The following is a 17285-nucleotide window of genomic DNA, read 5'->3' on the forward strand; positions in this document are numbered from 1 at the left end:
TTTGCTACCCATCTGTGAGCCTTTGGAAGGATATTGGTAAAATATATATTTCTAGAATGGAGAAGGAAAGCATTCTTAGCAGTGTAGGGCAGGCCAAAAAGGCTCCACACCTCTGCTCTATAGAGAAATCTCTCTCTCTCTCGTTATGGTGTATCTTTCCCTTTGAAGAGCTTAACCCAAAAAAATGCAACAAAAAATGAAGAAATATTTAGGAACATAAGACACAAGGCATAGCGAAACCATTTGGAGGCAGTTTATTGGGAAGATTTACAGATTTTATGGCCGATGAACCTGTGCAAAGCATGTAAATTTGTGCAAGAAGAACACACTCTTGGGTATTTCCATCCACAGATACTGTACTGTGGATTTAAAATTCACTTTCCTGTGTGTTATAAATTTGCAGCATCAAGCCTGCAACGACTGTGTCTTACACCTTATAGCAGCTACAGAACCTAATACTGTATAGCAAGCAGGAATGGGGAACCTGTAGTCCTCCGGATGCTGTTGGAGTACATGGGAGTTGGAAAGCCAACATCTGGAGGGATCCACAGGCTCCCTGTCCCTGCTGTATTTGCTAGACTGGGGTACAAGAGAAAGCAACCTGAAGGCGTAAATGGCAGGGCACTCCTGCCTTCCTTTACTGACATGGTAAGTCCCCCTCAGCACTCAGGGATACAAGAACGTTTATCATCAAGTGAAGGAAGATGAGCCATTTCTGCCGGTGCGCTGTCCTCCTTGAAGCCTGGCAAAAAAAAGTCACAGCACAGGATGGCCTGACCCCCCAACAATGGCAGGAAAGGGCTTGCTTTCTGCCAAAAAACATAACAGAGAGAGGCAAAATAATATAAAAGAAGCTCTTTGTTCCATCAGTGGTCCGTGTGGCTTCCCAGATTCCTACAAATAACAGCATCCCTGCTTAATTTGAGCAAGCCTTCAAAGCGCATCAGTTTTCTGGAACAGTCTGTGCCTGAGAATTCTCAGTTTTGGCTTCCTTGGAATCTTTCTTCACTCCTTTCTGAGCAATTCTCCTAAAAGGGAAAAAAGTACCTTCATGTAACCAACTTTAGTAACAATCATCAGGCTGTTATAGCAGTCTACTAGCTGTCAACAAAGCAGATTGTGTAGAGTGGGACCTACAGTTGTAGAATGCGCTGTGCGCATGAAGATCCCAGGTTCAAATCCAGCTAAAAAGGGGCCTTGGGTTTTGCCAGGTAGAACGGGCAATGCTAGGCTAGATAGAATGATGGTTGTGTTCAGTCTAAGGTAATTTCTTATCTTCAATATTTCACTTCTGGCAGAGTTTAATACAGAGCAGGTGCTTATGTAACTTGAGTATAAATATGAGCTACAGAGAACTGAAGCACTGTGCCTAGCTGCTAATAAACAAAAAAGCTGGCATGAGAAAGCCTATTTAAAGGGTTTTGGTTTTTTAAAAGCTAAGTAGAAAGGTGTGAATGTTAAAAGCAGTCGGACTTGAGGTTTAATGTGAAAAGCACTAACTTGAATGAAGGGTTCACATGCCAGGAAAAGGGCACTTTCTGGGCGCCATTTGGTTCCCGTGTTGCCCAAATGTTCAGAGGGCAGAACTGTGTGGATGAGATTTGGCAGAACTGGCAGATGCTTCTCCAGGCTTTCAGACAAGGGGACATTCCCAGTCCTACCTGGAGATGCCAGTGATTGAAGGTGGCACCTTCTGCATGCAAAGCAGATGCTCTACCACTGAGCTACATAGGAATGTATGAAGCTGCCCTCCAGAATTGTCTACTCTGCCTGGCAGTGGCCCTCCAGAGTCTCAGGATGGAATGTCTTTCTCTGTCTCCTGCAACCTGATCCTGTTAACTGGAGATGCTGCTGAAATATGGTTCCTCCCCAAGGTGGTTCTACCTTCTCTCCCACTGAAGCTCAGATCTGAAGACACACTCTCCTCTCTCTGTGTTTTCTTCCCAATTCTACATTCCATTGAATGTCACTGAAACACCCTTCTTATGCAACAACAACAAATGTTGGTAACTGCTCTTGGTCACTGATATGCAGCTTGCAAGAATCAGCTTTGCAAAGTCTCTTTCTCCCTGCCTTGACGTGGTAGAGGGGAAAAGAACAGCAGGAGACTGTGTGGGAGCCAGATTTTGAAAGTGCTGTTTTTAAGCCTGAATCCCTTTTGAACCCCAGAAGGCCATGCTCTCTCCAGCTAACTTAGGAGCAGAATCAAATTTCAGGGTAAAAAACTCACACCACCACCTCCAATCCAGTCAACGTAAGATCACATTGAGTGAAGGGCAGGTGGACAGTACATAAGAGACATGGGTTAAGATGTTTGAGAGACTCTTGGCTTGTGCATTAACCCTGAAATTAAGCCACAATCAACAGCAGTTTGGGTATACAGGAGCATCCCCACTGTCAGAACGGGGCCCAGATGCCTCCCCACCTCCAAGAAATCTGAAGGGCTCTCTTCTCAAGGTCAAACACAGATCCCCTCTCTATGAGCAGCTGGATGGTTGCCATTCATTGAGAGGCCCGGCAGGTTGGTGGCTTCAATCCAGTTGTGCACAGATGTTAAGGAGAAAATATCCTGGGGTGAACTAGGAGGACAAAACATCCCATCCATGCTCTGCTCATTCATCAAAAGATCCACAGGGACAAATCACTGTTGAAATTCTGTCCCTTGATTGCAAACTCTTCAGCACAGAAATGTTGTATAACTTTGACAGGCATGTAGCAGTGGCTGATAGCAGTGGTAGTTCTAAACATTTGGAGGGCACCAAGTTGGGGAGCAGTGGTGTGGGCAATACTGAAGTAGATGGGACCCACTAGGTATTAAGGCTCCATGTACACAATACATTTAAAGCATTAGGATAACACTTTTAACAGTCATGGCTTCCCCAAAGAATCCTGGGAACTGTAGTTTGTTAAGGGTGCTAGAACTTCCTTCATATACCCAATAAATAAGCTACAATTCTCAGAGTGGTTTAACCACTAATCTCTCTTCCCAGGGAACTCTGGGCATTGTAGCTCTGGGAGGGAAACAGATGCACGAATGGTCTGATCCTGCTTCGTTTACCTGGATAAATAGAACTGGGAATAACATTTCTCACACTCTTTTCCTCTGTCCTGCAGAACTGGTTAAGTGAAATTACACCTCTCCCCCCACCCCTCAAAAAGCTTTTAACAAGTAAAATTCAGCTTACTTTTTTCTCTTGGCTTTCCGGCGTAAGAACTGGGGAGATGTAAAAATGTGTTCCCTTTCCAAAGGCTTCTTAATCAACTTCTTCTTTTGCTTGCTGAAAATGACATTGGGGCAAGGGGAGAGGGGGAAAGTAAAGGCTTTCAAGAGAGCAGAAAACCCCACAACCAGCTGAAGGTGGTTCACTTAGAGCACATGCAGGCGGCTTAAGGTCCTTGCCACCCTTCTGTATTGCCCCTACTTGGAGGGCTCAAAGCCCCTCCCGCTGCCTAATTCTCAACCACTACCAAACGCTTTTACCTTCCCTCATTCCACTCTGACCATCACACTCATGTTCCCCTCCGCCCACCAAACTGCTCAACCTCCTACTGCATTCCTTCCTGATGTGTGTGTGAGAGAGAACAAGTGAGAGAATAAGCATGTCACCTCAGGCCAAAGGCTTCACTATGCATGCAGTTCACAGCCAAGAGCCAAAGAGCATCAGCTGCAGTACCATGTCCCTGAACCAGCCGTCCAAGATCACTAGGACCAGAGCAGCCACAACTGACCAGAGCCCAACAGGTGTGGTTTTCAAGCCAAAAATAATAATAAAAAAAATGAGGGGGCAGGGTGTGGAGTGGGAGAGAGGGGAAACAGAACTACGCTCTTCCACCATCGTTCTCCTAGTTGGCTCGATCAAAATGCTCACCTTTGAAGCTTGCGGAAATGTTTTATGTAGTCTGGCACAGGACAGCCAGCTCGCTGAATGACACTGGCGATACTGTAAGGAAAGAAAATGAGGGATGGCAGGGGAGAGAGGAGAGAGTCAATAATTTTCTACCGACTTCAGAAAGTTTGTTTCAGTCACAGGAGCAAGAGCACCACTGTAGAAAAACTTGATCTGGCAAAAGTTGATATTTGCTATAGGTTACTGGGCCTCCAAATATCCCCAGTGTCAGCCCCCCACTATGTAAATACACCAACCTCTTAGGAAGAAACTATAAGGGAAGGGTCATGGCTCAGCAGCTTTCATACAGAGGGTCCCAGGTTCAATCCTGGCATCTCCAAGAAGGGCTGGGAAAGACCTCTTGTCTGAAATTGGAGCCCCTGCCAATCAGTGCAGACACTACTAAGCTAGGCAGAGCAATGATTTGAACCAGTAAGAGGCAGCTTCCTACGTCCCTCTTGGCTCCAAAATCGAGGCACAGGCAAGGGGCACTTGACCATCCCTGCAGTTCAAAGAGGAAAAGAGGCTTTGGCAGAGGACCCCCCCCACCATTTATTATGAGTTTTGCTACACAGTAGGAGGGGAGAGCTGATAAAGAGCTCCACCCAAAGCCTCTGTTGCTGCTCACAATGGGGGAACAGCCCTTCACCAGGGAAGGAGAAGGCAGAACCAGTCAATGCTGCAGGCTCTTCAGCCCTTACTGTTAAAAAAGCAAAAGAAAATGAGTCGCCAACCAGGGACCAAAATCGCAACAGAAACAAGCAAGCGGCAAAAAGTCACAGCAGCAGCAGCAGTTAGCAAGGGAGGTACCTTCGCAGTAACGGCTTGTCGTCTTCAGTGAAGAAGGTGATTGCTTTTCCAGTGTGCCCTGCTCTTCCTGTGCGGCCTGTGGAGGAGGAAGAAAGGAATATATAAGCAAATCTACCTTTTCAGCACATGCCAGCATGACTGAGAATCCTTTAGGTGTCACTCAGGTGCCCAAGATTCAGCAAGCATTGCCTGCACACTTTCAAGCGTATCGCTCCAGCTGAGAAAACAACAAACTTATAATGAGAGAGAAGGATAAGTTTGTTGTTTTCTCAGCTGGAGCGATACGCTTGAAAGTGCGCAGGCAATGCTTGCTGAATCTTGGGCACCTGAGTGACACCTAAAGGATTCTCAGTCATGCTGGCATGTGCTGAAAAGGTAGATTTGCTTATATAATATCACACACACAGCGTCATAGCGTCATAGCTACGGTTACAGACAGTTCAGGTTGTGCGTTTTCGAGTTACGTTCGCACCAAAACCCAGAAGTACCGGAACGGGTTACTTTGGGGTTTCAGTGCTCGTGCAGAAGCACTAAATCACGCTTTGTGCATGCGCAGAAGCACTGAATCGTAACCCACGCATGCGCAGATGTGGCACTGCAAGCACTGCGGGTTGCGAACGTGCCTCCTGCACGGATCATGTTCGCAACCCGAGTGTCCACTGTATGTATATATGTGTGTGTGTGTGTGTGTGTGTGTATGTATGTATATGTATGTGTGTGTGTGTTTAACTGCGAGACACCAAAGACTGATTGTCCGGACCCCACCTGTGCAAGGTATGGCTTGTGCTATTGTTCTCCCCATAAGATGAGCCCTGTGGGATCAGGCCAAAGGCCCATCTGCTCCAACACCTGATCTCACAGTGGCCAACCAGATGCCTCTTCTGGGAAGCCCACAAGCAGGACCTCCCAACCTCTAGTGGGAGTGGACAGAAGTCTGAAATAACCAAGAGCCGTGTGATGGAAATGCACAGCCCACACTCACCGATCCGATGGATGTATTCCACAGCGCTACTCGGGAAGTCAAAATTAATAACCATGTTCACTCCTTTGAAGTCGATGCCTCTTGCCAACAGAGCAGTACAGATAAGGACCCAAATCTTCCCCGCTCTGAAACTGTGGACGACACTGTCTCTCTAGGGGAAACAGAAACGTGTACTGGTGGTTTTCCCCGCCTCCAGCTTCACAAAAGCCACAATTACACTGCGGCTTCTATAACTCCAAGCTAGCAACACAGAATTGCTCAAGTTGCATCAATTCCTGGGTGCAGGTTCCTCCCCGACACCTGCTTCTAAGCATGTCAAGGAAAACGGAGGGACAACCTAGCTGCTCAGACTTGCCTTCAGCGTTCAGCAGTGTTTCTCCTACCTGCTGTTGGGTCCTGTCTGCGTGAATGACATCCACGTTGATGCCTTCATAAATGAGCTCGTGGAAAAGCTCTTTTGCCCGTTCAATGGACTGGACAAACACCAAGACAGGTGGTGTAAAGCCCTGCAAAGAGAAAGAGGGAAGGAGGGGGGGAAAGAAAGCTTGGTGGCTGATCACATGCAAAAAGGGCCTGGTAGCATTTTTGAGATGGTCAGCCATGATCAGCCTTCCCCACCCTGGTGGCTGCCAGCTGTTTTGGGCGACGGCTCCAATTGGCCTCTGCCAGCACAAGCTTCACAAAGATACCCAGCAAAAATGGCCTGAGTATTTCTGTGCCAGGGAGTTTGCAATCAAAGCACAGAATGTGAACAGTGATTCAATCCCCGGGATCTTAGGCATATGAGCAGTGCACAGGTGGGCTGCTTCATTCTCTTTCTCCCTGCATACCTGGGCTGGCGAGGGATGATGGGTTTTGTAGTCTGAAACATCTGGAGGTCCAAAAGTTGGGGGAAGTCTGATCACAAAAGTCAGGAGACCCAAGCCCAGGGGTAGCAGGCACCAAACAACTCATGCCACGAAGCCCTATCTATGTTTAATTGGAAGCCCCACTTGTTCCAATGGATTGCATTGGGTGTTAGTCAAACTGGGAAGTGCAGTTTGTTAAGAGCGCTGAGAGCTGTTGGGAGAACACTATTCCCTTTGGACAGCTGCAATCCCTAGTTTTCTAGGAAGGAGGACTGGCCGCCAAACTACTCTGGGAAACAACCTTTTTCACAAGGCCCCTCATCGCTAGCAGTTTCCCCGTCTCCGATCCAACGAACAAGAGCTCCTGATCCACGGTCTCAGCCGCAGCATTCCTGAAATCAAAGAACAGGTAGGCATTGTCAAGGCTTGAGGATGGACTGGGATTAAAGTTATTTCAAAAGGAAATGTCAGAGTGAGAAAACTACCAACAGAATGGGTGTTAACCAGAGGTGGGGCTGAGGGCCATATGGTGGGCAGGGCCAGAAAACAACTTTTCCTCCAGAAGGCTAGTTTTCACACGCACACTTGCAAACCCTTCTCTGTCCTCTATCCAGGCAAGCAAAAGGTACTATCAGTTCAACGACGCATTCCCAGCCAGGCAAAATCACTGTAGGATGGTGTAAAGCAGGGCTGGTAAGGGGTGTGGCCTAAGGAGAGCTCTGAGGGCCAGACAGAGACCTGGAGGGCCACATTTGATGCTTAGGCCCCAAGTTCCCCACCAGCCCGCTGCAAGCTTTTTGCAGATGAGAAAGCTTTGGAAACACAGAACACTTTATACTAGCTTGCAGCCAAGGCTCCCAGATTGATGGGGCTCACTGGACAGAGTTCTTTCCTTTCCTTAAAGCTGCCACAGGATGAGGGAGACCTCAGCACAGGTGACTTATTTAGAGCAGTTCTGCTCCATCCACGCAGCCCCAAGAAAGAAAGAAAGCACTCTTCACACTTCCTCCTCTCTCAACCACCCAGTCCTGTGTAAAGAACATCACTGGACTTTTTGCAACCTGGGGGGTTTGCAGTATGAGCTGAGATACAGCTTTAAGTACTCCTTCCTAATTCCACAGTTAATGCACAGTACTCCTTAACACACTTTCCGGCCAACCCTAAAACTTGGAAAGGCAACACCAAAAAGCCAGAGGTCCCTAAAGTTTCCACTATGTGCCGAAGAGGCAAGCAGACTCTTCAGGCTAAAACCGCTTGCCTCTTCAGCAGCACAAGAGACTGTAAAAAGTACGCAATGACAGTGAATGGAACCAAATGGAATGAATCAGGTCCCAGAAGGGGAAGACAGCAGGCAAAGGGACTTTTCAAGTGTCCTCTTCCTTCATGACAGCCTTAAGGCAAAAATACTCAAATGCTCCACAAAGCTCAAGGAAGTGTGACAAAAATCAACCAGCTTCTCTAGCTAGAAACAGGAATGTGAGAACATTGAGAGAGAGAGAAAGGGGCAATCTTCCACACTTGCCTTGCTCCAATAGAGACAGACACTATGTTGTCTAGGTTGAGTTTGCACCACTGCTCTACGTCGTGGGCGAAGGTTGCACTGAACATGGCTCTCTTGACAATGTGGGAGGTGCACGCCAGGAAGATGGTGGCAAGCTGGTCTCGGAAGCCCGTCTTCCCATCTTCAAATAACTTGTCCGACTCGTCCACCACCAGCCACTCAACCCTAGGGCAAAGCAGAAGGCGGACATTTGCAGTTTAGAGGCGAGAAAGATGTACAAGTCTTACACAGCCAGTAGGATCAGACACAGGGCACACCCTTTCCCAGATGGCCTTGCTAAGAATGAATCCTTGAAGTGGTTTCACCCCTGGCTAGTATTAAAGTGAGGTATATAAACTTACATTTACAGTCCACTTTTTCTCCAAGGAGCTCAGGGTGGTGCCAGAGGCTGGACTCAGAAATTTTAGTGCATGTGTCAAACATGCTGGTAGACTGAAGGAACTTATTTTAAATGAGAGCTCTGTTTTTTTACCTGGTCAAATCTATTGCTGGAGGGTCTTGTTTCAGAAGATAGACAAGTCTGTTCGGAGTAGTCACCAGAATATCTATGGGTGGGGGGGGGGAGACATACACACAATTAGCCAGGCAGGGCAATGGAATAGGGAGTGGATTGGAATCTGTGAACTCCAGTTTATGTCCAAGTTACCAAATTTCTGAGATGACTTTGGCCCAAACTTTTTCACAGCCTCAGCAGCTTTATGGATCATGTGTATTCTGAAGCCGATACCTTCTGACAGCTTAAGCAGCTCTCGGTGTGTCTAAAACATAAAGGAATAATCATTTATTTATTTTAATGAACATGAATGCCATTTTTTTAAAAAAGAACCCAATTATCTTCACATTCAGAGTTATGTTCAAGAGCAGAATAATAATAACAACAATAAACAGCAATGACAGACTGAAGGGCCCATATTTCAGCACAGATTCAAGGTTCAATCCAGCTTTTCCAACTCAAAAAACAAGATCAAGTAGCAGGTGATGGGAAAGGCTTCTGCCAGAGACCCAGAATGGGCTGATGGCAATCAGAGTAGATAATACTGGGCTAGATGGACAAATATACTGGAAGTCAGAACTACCACTGGTATCAGATGCAGCTTTACAAATTTATGCTTGAGCTTGCTTTTTCCTCCTCCCTGCTATTCCTTTTTTCCTTGGATGACATGTCTTTTAAAATTGTAAGCCTGAGTTTTTGAAAGTTGCTCTGAGAGCCCTTTCTTTGTCTAAACGGTGGCGTATAAATGTGTAATGTAAATAAGTACAAGGTACCCCCCAACCCCAAGCAAAGTGGGTAGTCAGGGGCTAGAAAGACAGATATATGACCATTTAAAGCAACTCACTGTTCTCACCTATTAGTCAACATCTTACTTACTGCCCACTATTCCTTTGGGAAAGCTTACATGACGAATGTACCACATGGGTGAAGCACTTCCCTGTTTAGCTTTCACAACCTGACAGCAAGCATTAAACGCACCGTCAAATCCAATTTAGGGCAAAAATACAATACAATACCATAACATAGTCATACCTGATTGGCAAGCTCCCGCGTAGGGGATATTATCAGTGCTCTGAAACCTTTATTCATAGGTTGTTTCAGGTGTGCTAAAACAGGAACGCCGAAAGCCAATGTTTTCCCTGAGCCAGTGGGGGCACAGGCCAGAAGTTCGCGACCCTGGTGGGGGGGAGGAGAGAAGGGAATGAGCCAAGGCTGGGTTAGGCAGCTGGTACAGCGCTGAAAGCCACAATGGGTGAAAAATGCACCACAGAAATGTTCAGTTCTCCCTGTCATTTATAGTATATAATATGCACAAAAAGGACTTTGGGTAATAATTCAATCTGAGTTCATAACACGTCTGCAAAATAGGTGCCGTCCCCCCACCATCTTGCCGGTGGAGAAGTTAAACAAGGATAACTTAAGGAACATCACAGAATACATCACCGTTTCACCTCAAAGTGAAAGATTAAACCAAGGACGCACATGGAGCATGACAGGAATAGCCTGCATCTGAATCGGTGTGGGAGTCTGGAACCCTGCAGCTTCAATGTTCTGCATGATCTTCTGGTGGACGTTGTATTCCTTTGCAAGTTGCTCAAACGTAGCAATAGGTTCCGGAAGATCTGTTCCCTGAATGTAGATCTTGTGCTTATTTCTGAAGTGATTTACCTAGAAAATTCCAGTATGTACATGCTACATTAAAGTGGAAGTCATTATTTTTTAAATTTAAAAAGAAACCCCACATCTACATGCTTTGGTTGCCAGTCTTAAGATTACACTAAAGCACACAATTTTTGACATGTAAACTTTCAGCTTGGGGGGTGGGGGGAGACCTAAACATGTCCTGCAATTTTAAAATGCCAGTAACTAATACAACTTTTGAAAATGCAAGCTCATTACTGCAGCAATCTCAGGGTCCCTGGGGATGCAGACTTGAAGTTCACTTGGCAAAACTTTTTTGAACACTTTTAGAAATGTGACAGCTCACCTGCTAGAAATCAATCCCTGCTATCATATGTTCTGAGATGAAATGATAGTCAGGATCCCTTGATCATGCTCTTAACTCGTGCTAACCTTCAAATTCAACCCTCAATCATTTAAGATGGAGATTAAAGCACATGCCACTTTTTTAGCAGACTTTATTTTTAATTAATTGGTTTCATTCACACACCACCTATCCCCTCCAAGGAACTCAAGGTGGTACACCCTGTTTTCCTCCCTGTTTCATTCTCACAACAACCCTGTGAGGTAGGTTAGATTGACAGAAAGAAGGCAACTGGACCAAGGTCACCCCAGAGCGTTTCATGGCTATCACTTGCTACTACTTCCAAATCGCTTGCAGGTAGCACACTAAAGAGAACCAACGCACCTTTTCTTGTCTAGCTTGTTCCAATTTTGCTGCAGGGGGCTCCTTCTCCCCCTTGCTCCTTGGAGCGCTGAGCTTTGCTTCCAAAGTGGACATCCACAATATCCCCTCATTTTCAGCTCCAAGATTTACGTGGGCTGCCTCTGAAAGTTTCAAGAACATCCATGTATATAGACCAGAATGAAAAGATGTAAACTAAATTGCTGTGTAATCACCACTTCAGACAGGGATGGGAAACTTTTTTTGGCCTTGTGGGCCTGATCTTTTATCTACACCCACCCCTACAGGCCAACTTTGACAGGTAGTGATGACGTTGCCATTTGCCATTGTCATTTATAAGATGCTTTTTACCCAAATAAATCTGCATTCAAAGTGGTTCACAAAAAAATCAAAATGTAAATACAGTGGTGCCTCTGGTTACATATGCTTCAGGTTACAGACTCTGCTAACCCAGAAATAGTGCTTCAGGTTAAGAACTTTGCTTCAGGATAAGAGCAGAAATTGGGCTCCGGCGGCGCGGCAGCAGCAGGAGGCCCCATTAGCTAAAGTGGTGCTTCAGGTTAAGAACAGTTTCAGGTTAAGTATGGACCTCCAGAACGAATTAAGTACTTAACCCGCGGTACTAATTAGGTTAATGAAAGGTAGGCGGTTCCTCCCACCTGTCAAAGTGGGGCAGTTTGGCAAAGCAGCACCAAGAAAGATTGAACCCTGCCCACTCCTGGCCTATCAGATGATTGACAGGCAGGTTTGGTTTCAGGGAAATGGCCTTGTGGGCCAAACTTTTTATATTATGCTGGAAGCTACCCAAAGTGGCTGGGGCAACGCAGTTAGATGAGTGGGGTACAAATAATAAAATTATTATTAGTAATATTACTGCTAGTGCAACACAAGTCAGCAACCACACCAACTCCTCCAAGCTACCTATTACAATAAAGGCACAACTCAGTACAGGTAAGCCCTGTGTACATCACAGGTAGAAGTAAAACAGGAGATCAGGATCCAAGAAGAATATCCAATCAGCTTCTGAACCCAGCAAGAAAACATTATAAGCCACCAGAATACCAGCATTGTTCATTATAGCTATATTCTGTTGTTCTTGTGCTGTTTTTTTAAGAAAATGTCCCTAAAATTGCTTGGAGTATATATGTGGAAGGCAATTCAGAGATTAATCATACTAAAGTGTTACTCTGCTGCCACAACTGTGTACAAATGAGTTTGTATCACTTGACAACTGCCCATGCTTCCTGGATGCCTCATTAACAAGAATAAAAAAGAATGTATTCTTTTTAAAAAGAACTGCTCACTCATTTACCTTGAGCCTTTTTCTTTTTGCCCCTCCCTTCCATGCTTTGCCCATCTCCTTTTCTCTTCTCTGCAGCCCTCGCCTTGCCCACCAATCTGGGTTCATTTCCTTTATTTTCAGGTTGTGATTCCAATGCTTCAACTTGGGGTTCACGAAGACAATTTCCTCCTCCGCCATCATCGGAAGGATTGGGTGGTTTTTTGCTTGGGTTAGCAAAGAAGTCAAACTCTCGCAGAATCTCCGATGCTCCGGCTTCTTTATCCTTAGTTCTGATCACCTGAAATCAAACAGATCCACAACATCCCTGTGGTTTAAAGTTATTGTTTCCCCAGGGAGAACCAGGTACCAAGAACCCTGCCTGGTCACAAAGCCAGCCAGGGCTCAAAAAACTTCATTTGCCATGCAGAAGACTTTCGAATAGAGAACACATCATTTCACCCCTGTTGTAAAATAAATGGTGCTTCACCCCTGCTCCATTATGCCACTGCTTTGCAAGAATAAAATGTGCAGCGTGATAAAAAATACTTCCAAAGGCATAGCTGTGTGCGTCTCTTGGAATAAAAACAATCAAAGCACCTGGTGACATCTGTAGAGTAAGACAGGATGGGGCAACCTCAAGCCCATAGACCAAAAATGGCCCTTTGTGCCTCTCTATCTGACCTTCAGAAGACTCCCCAGGCCATACCCTTCATGAGCTATACTTTACTGCCTCCTTGAGTGTTTTTCGTTGGCTGGAGACAAATGGCAGTTGCTTCTGGGGGGGGGGGGGAGGGAGGGAGAGAGAGCGAGAGAGAGAGAGAGAGGTGTAGAAACTGGTTTAACCAGTGCTTTTTTTCTGGGGGGACGCAGGGGTATGCATACCCCTAAACATTTTGTGAATCTTTGTACTTTTGCCCATTTGCTGTATTTATTTTTCCCGATTTGATCTATAAAATGGTCATTTTCTTGAGTCAAAATGAGAGTACCCCTAAACACTTTTAAAAGAAAAAAATACTCTGGGTTTAACCATATACTTGGTTGCATTTTACTTCCATTTACCACACCCATTTTTTTTCTTCTGGCCCTGCCCACTACTGTCATGTGGCCCCCAGAAGGTTGAGAAGAAGGAAAATGCGTGGGAAGCAAATTCCTCACTCCTGGCAAAAGCTCTCAGCCCATTTTTGTCAGGGGCATGAAATTTAAACTGTCCGTAAATGAGAACGAGAGAATAAGACTGAAACTAAAATAATAATAAGAATAATAAGAATAATAAGAATAATGGAACCAAAGGCTCCTGGGGGTGAACAGAGCGCATTTCCCGTGGAACTAGGCCCAACCACGAAAGTGAAGCCAGGGATGGGGCTTCCAGGCAGGGGGAGGACTGCTGTCTTCTTGCCCCCCCCCCTTTACCTTGAATCGCTCCGCGTCTCTCCTGAAGCGCTTCACGTCGAACTTGGCGCCGGCTCCGAGCTTTCGGAAGAGCTCGTGCGAATCCATGCTTCCCGACAGGCACCGCGCGGCGCGGAAGGAAGTGCCCGCGTTGCTCGGCAACGGGGGACTCGGAGACCGGGCGGGAGGGGGGCGAACCCGGAAGGAGAAACGGAAGTAAGGCCGAGAGGTTCCGGTCGTAGAACCATAGAGAGAGGGTAAGGAAGGTAGAGAGTCGCTTTTCTCTTTAAAGTTATAGAGATACGGGAGGAGAAGGTGAGCTACGGCTAGCCCTACGTTCCGGTTTCCATATGACGCCCTCACTTTGACTAGAAGCTCCTTTTGTGGTTTGGCATCTATCTGCACGCCTCGGGAGACGACGGAAGACTGCGCCTTCTGGGGGTAAAGTCAAACCGCTGGCAAGTTACAGCACCTGCTCTGGCTTCAGAGACAAAGTATGTAAGCTCCAGTAAAGTCAATAGAACTTACTTCTGAGTGGGGTTTTATAGGCTTCTACAGAAAGACTTAACTTTCAGGTAAGTAGCCACTGGACTGCAGTCTTCAGATATCATCAAAATATTTGAACAAGGTTAAAAAAAAAGCAATAAAATCACATTTCTAATAATATTTTTAAAAAATTAGAGGAACCGCTCTACCCCAAAATATCTATGATATACAGTGTTACAGTTCTTTGCGTGGGTTCCCGGAAGTGTATTTATAGGTCCATAGTGACTTTATCTCTTTGGCATCCGGCTGAGCCTCAGAGAAGAATGCCGCCTCGCGCGAGGCAGTCTTGGCTGCTCTTCCATTGGCCACCGCTTGAGGGCACCCGAGGCACGCAGTGGGGACCGGCGCCTTCAGCTGCTTCGCACAACTGGCTGCCTCTGCTCAGAAATAAGTGCTTTAGAGTTCAGTGGGGCTGACGCCCAGCTAAGTGTGGCTTTTGAAACTGGGGGCGGGGAGACATTTACTGTTTGTGCTTTTTACTATGGTGTTCATTTTTGTGTTTTTATATTGCAAACCGCCCTGTGATCCTTGGATGAAGGGCGGGATAGAATTTTTAATAGTCATCTAAGTGGGGTTGGGTGTGCAGCCTTACTTATCCATATTAATGAGCCGGGATTCCTTTATAAACTGCTTCACTTTTCCAGGTTCACCATCAATATCATTATCTACATATATGTTTGTCGCTTTTTGCACAAAAAAGATCTCCAAGGAGCTTTCAACTTACTTAAGAGCTTAGGTAAAAATACATATTATTATAAAAGCGCATGAACACAAAAACACATTATTTTAAATTATGCAACATAACCTCACGAAATAGCAGCTTTGGTAGCACAATAAATAGCAAAAACATCATTGTACTCTATACAAAGTTTGTGGTTTGTTTGTTTGTTTACAAAATTTTCCTAAATTGCTTTACAATGAGTAGCACAATTATTATTGTGATTATTATGTTTTGGATTTCTTTGTATTTTACTCTGGAAGTTTTATTCGGAGGGGGGAAGCCAGCCTAGAAGTAAAATTCCCTTTTCCCTTCCAAGCCAAGCGTGCATGCTCAAATCACAGCCCACCTCAGTCACCAGCCTTGTTGTCTATGGCAGACCAGTAATACTGGCCTTTTACGTAAAGCGATGTGAGCACCTTAGAGACTGAATGCAAGTATGGATTTATCACTGCCGTGTCATTTGTACACTGAGATTCTTTTTACTGCTTTGTGGGTCCTTAATAACATTACTGCTATGCTCTGTCTTTTTGTGTGGTTCCCCACTAACCCAACAATACAACCTTCGTTTGTGTTTCTTCAGCAGTCATCGCAAGTAGCAAACCAGACAATCCCAATTTAAAGCATTGTTCCTATTTATTACAGACAGAGCTCCCCAAATCCGGACACTCTATTAAGGGGTGGTAGAAAGTAGATTATGAATGGAAGGGTGCCCCCCCTTTTTGGGGGGGGAAACCAGCTGACGATGAGGGAATATTCCGGGATTCCCTTCCTCTCTTTGTCCCGCTGAATAGATTTTATTGGTTGAGTGATGGATCCTCCCTGCGCTTCTGAGATGATTTATAGATCTTTGTTACACAAATGCCCCTTCTCTTCTTCCTTACCCCTCACAACGGCCATTAGTCACCACCGTCTAAATGAAGATCAGGCAAGTGAGAGCCAGCTAATGACCCTAGTGGAATTCGTTTGGAGTGTCCTTTCTTTGTTTCCTGTATAAAGAAAATGGAAGGGGGTAGCAAGGAATCATTGCAATGGAAAAGAGGGAGAGAAAAGTTGTGAGGAAAACTGTTTTCTGGGTGCCGTGCCCACCCAGGGCCTTCTTATCAGTGTTCTGGGCCCCCTCCCAACACACCAACATGCACAGAAAAGTCAAAAGGTTGGCCGTAAAGGGCACCATTAATCAGAAAGTCCCAGACTGTAAGGGAGGGAAACGGCAACGGCATTTTTCATCAGGCCGGACGGTTATTAAAAGCAGCCAATGTAACAGGGACTGATAACATCCTTAAAACTTTGCATCAAAATGACTAACACCTGTTTTGATAAAGGTACGTACTTGTGGGTCTGGAAACCAAGCCTTGTGAGGAACGGCTGAGGGAGTGTTTAGCATGGAGAAGATGGAGAGGTGATAGGAGAGCCATCCTTGTACAGTGGGACCTCAGGTTAAGAACTTAATTCATTTCAGAGGTCCATTCTTAACCTGAAACTGTTCTTAACCTGAGGCACCACTTTAGCTAATGGGGCCTCCCGCTGCTGCCACTTCACCACCACGTGATTTCTGTTCTCATCCTGAAGCAAAGTTCTTAACCTGAGGTACTATTTCTGGGTTAGCGGAGTCTGTAACCTGAAGCGTCTGTAACCCGAGGTACCACTGTATATCTGAGGGGCTTTCATGTGGGTGATGGAAGCAAGCTCCAGAGGGTAGGACCCAAACCAATGGATTCAAATGACGGAAAGGAGATTACGACTAAACATTAGGAAGAACCTTCTGGCGGTAAGAGCTGTTCAACAGCGGAATGGACTCCCTTGGAAAATGGTGGACTCTCCTTCGCTGGGGGTTTCAAAACAGAGTATGGATGGCCACCTGTCAAGGATTCTATGGCTATGATTCCTGCCTTGCAAGGGGTTGGACTAGATGACCCTCAGGGTCCTTCCCAACTCTACAATTCTATGATTCTGTGTCAAACAGTGCATATAGGGTGGAGTGGAGCCCCTCCCAACGTTTTCTCTGGTCATCCAACTTCTTAAATTCAGTGGAATTTAAATAGCACAGCTGTTCCGCCTCTGTCAATTGCTCTAGGCCTTTCCCTCTCTTCGTCCTGGAGAAGAGTGACTAGTGGGGTGCCACAGGGTTCTGTCTTGGGCCCGGTCTTATTCAACATCTTTATCAACGACTTGGATGATGGATTCAAGGGCATCCTGATCAAATTTGCAGATGACACCAAACTGGGAGGGGTGGCTAACACCCCAGAGGACAGGATCACACTTCAAAACGACCTTGACAGATTAGAGAACTGGGCCAAAACAAACAAGATGAATTTTAACAGGGAGAAATGTAAAGTATTGCACTTGGGCAAAAAAAAATGAGAGGCACAAATACAAGATGGGTGACACCTGGCTTGAGAGC

At 45.8% G+C, this 17285-nt stretch overlaps 1 protein-coding gene across 2 annotated transcripts; it reads right to left on the reverse strand.

Moving 5' to 3' along the window:
* Positions 1 to 239: 239 nt before the first annotated feature.
* Positions 240 to 13779, reverse strand: DDX52 (DExD-box helicase 52). 2 transcript variants are annotated; one of them, XR_014541932.1, is made up of 16 exons: positions 13639 to 13779; positions 12259 to 12526; positions 10950 to 11089; positions 10064 to 10249; positions 9614 to 9757; positions 8735 to 8846; positions 8561 to 8633; positions 8050 to 8253; positions 6829 to 6919; positions 6063 to 6185; positions 5680 to 5830; positions 4698 to 4773; positions 3870 to 3941; positions 3186 to 3278; positions 379 to 1028; positions 240 to 328 (listed from the first exon to the last, which is right to left on the reverse strand). XR_014541932.1 is itself a non-coding variant. In XM_083587677.1 (15 exons), the coding sequence occupies exons 1-15, from the start codon at positions 13723 to 13725 to the stop codon at positions 944 to 946; spliced, it is 1905 nt and encodes a 634-aa protein (XP_083443803.1). In that variant the 5' UTR covers positions 13726 to 13779; the 3' UTR covers positions 240 to 943. The 2 variants fall into 2 exon arrangements, 1 of the variants encoding a protein (XP_083443803.1); XM_083587677.1 differs by having other exon boundaries at positions 240 to 1028.
* Between the last annotated feature and the right edge of the window lie 3506 nt (positions 13780 to 17285).

The sequence above is a fragment of the Podarcis filfolensis genome, assembly GCF_964270895.1.
Source record: "Podarcis filfolensis genome assembly, chromosome: 15".
Lineage (NCBI taxonomy): Eukaryota > Metazoa > Chordata > Lepidosauria > Squamata > Lacertidae > Podarcis > Podarcis filfolensis.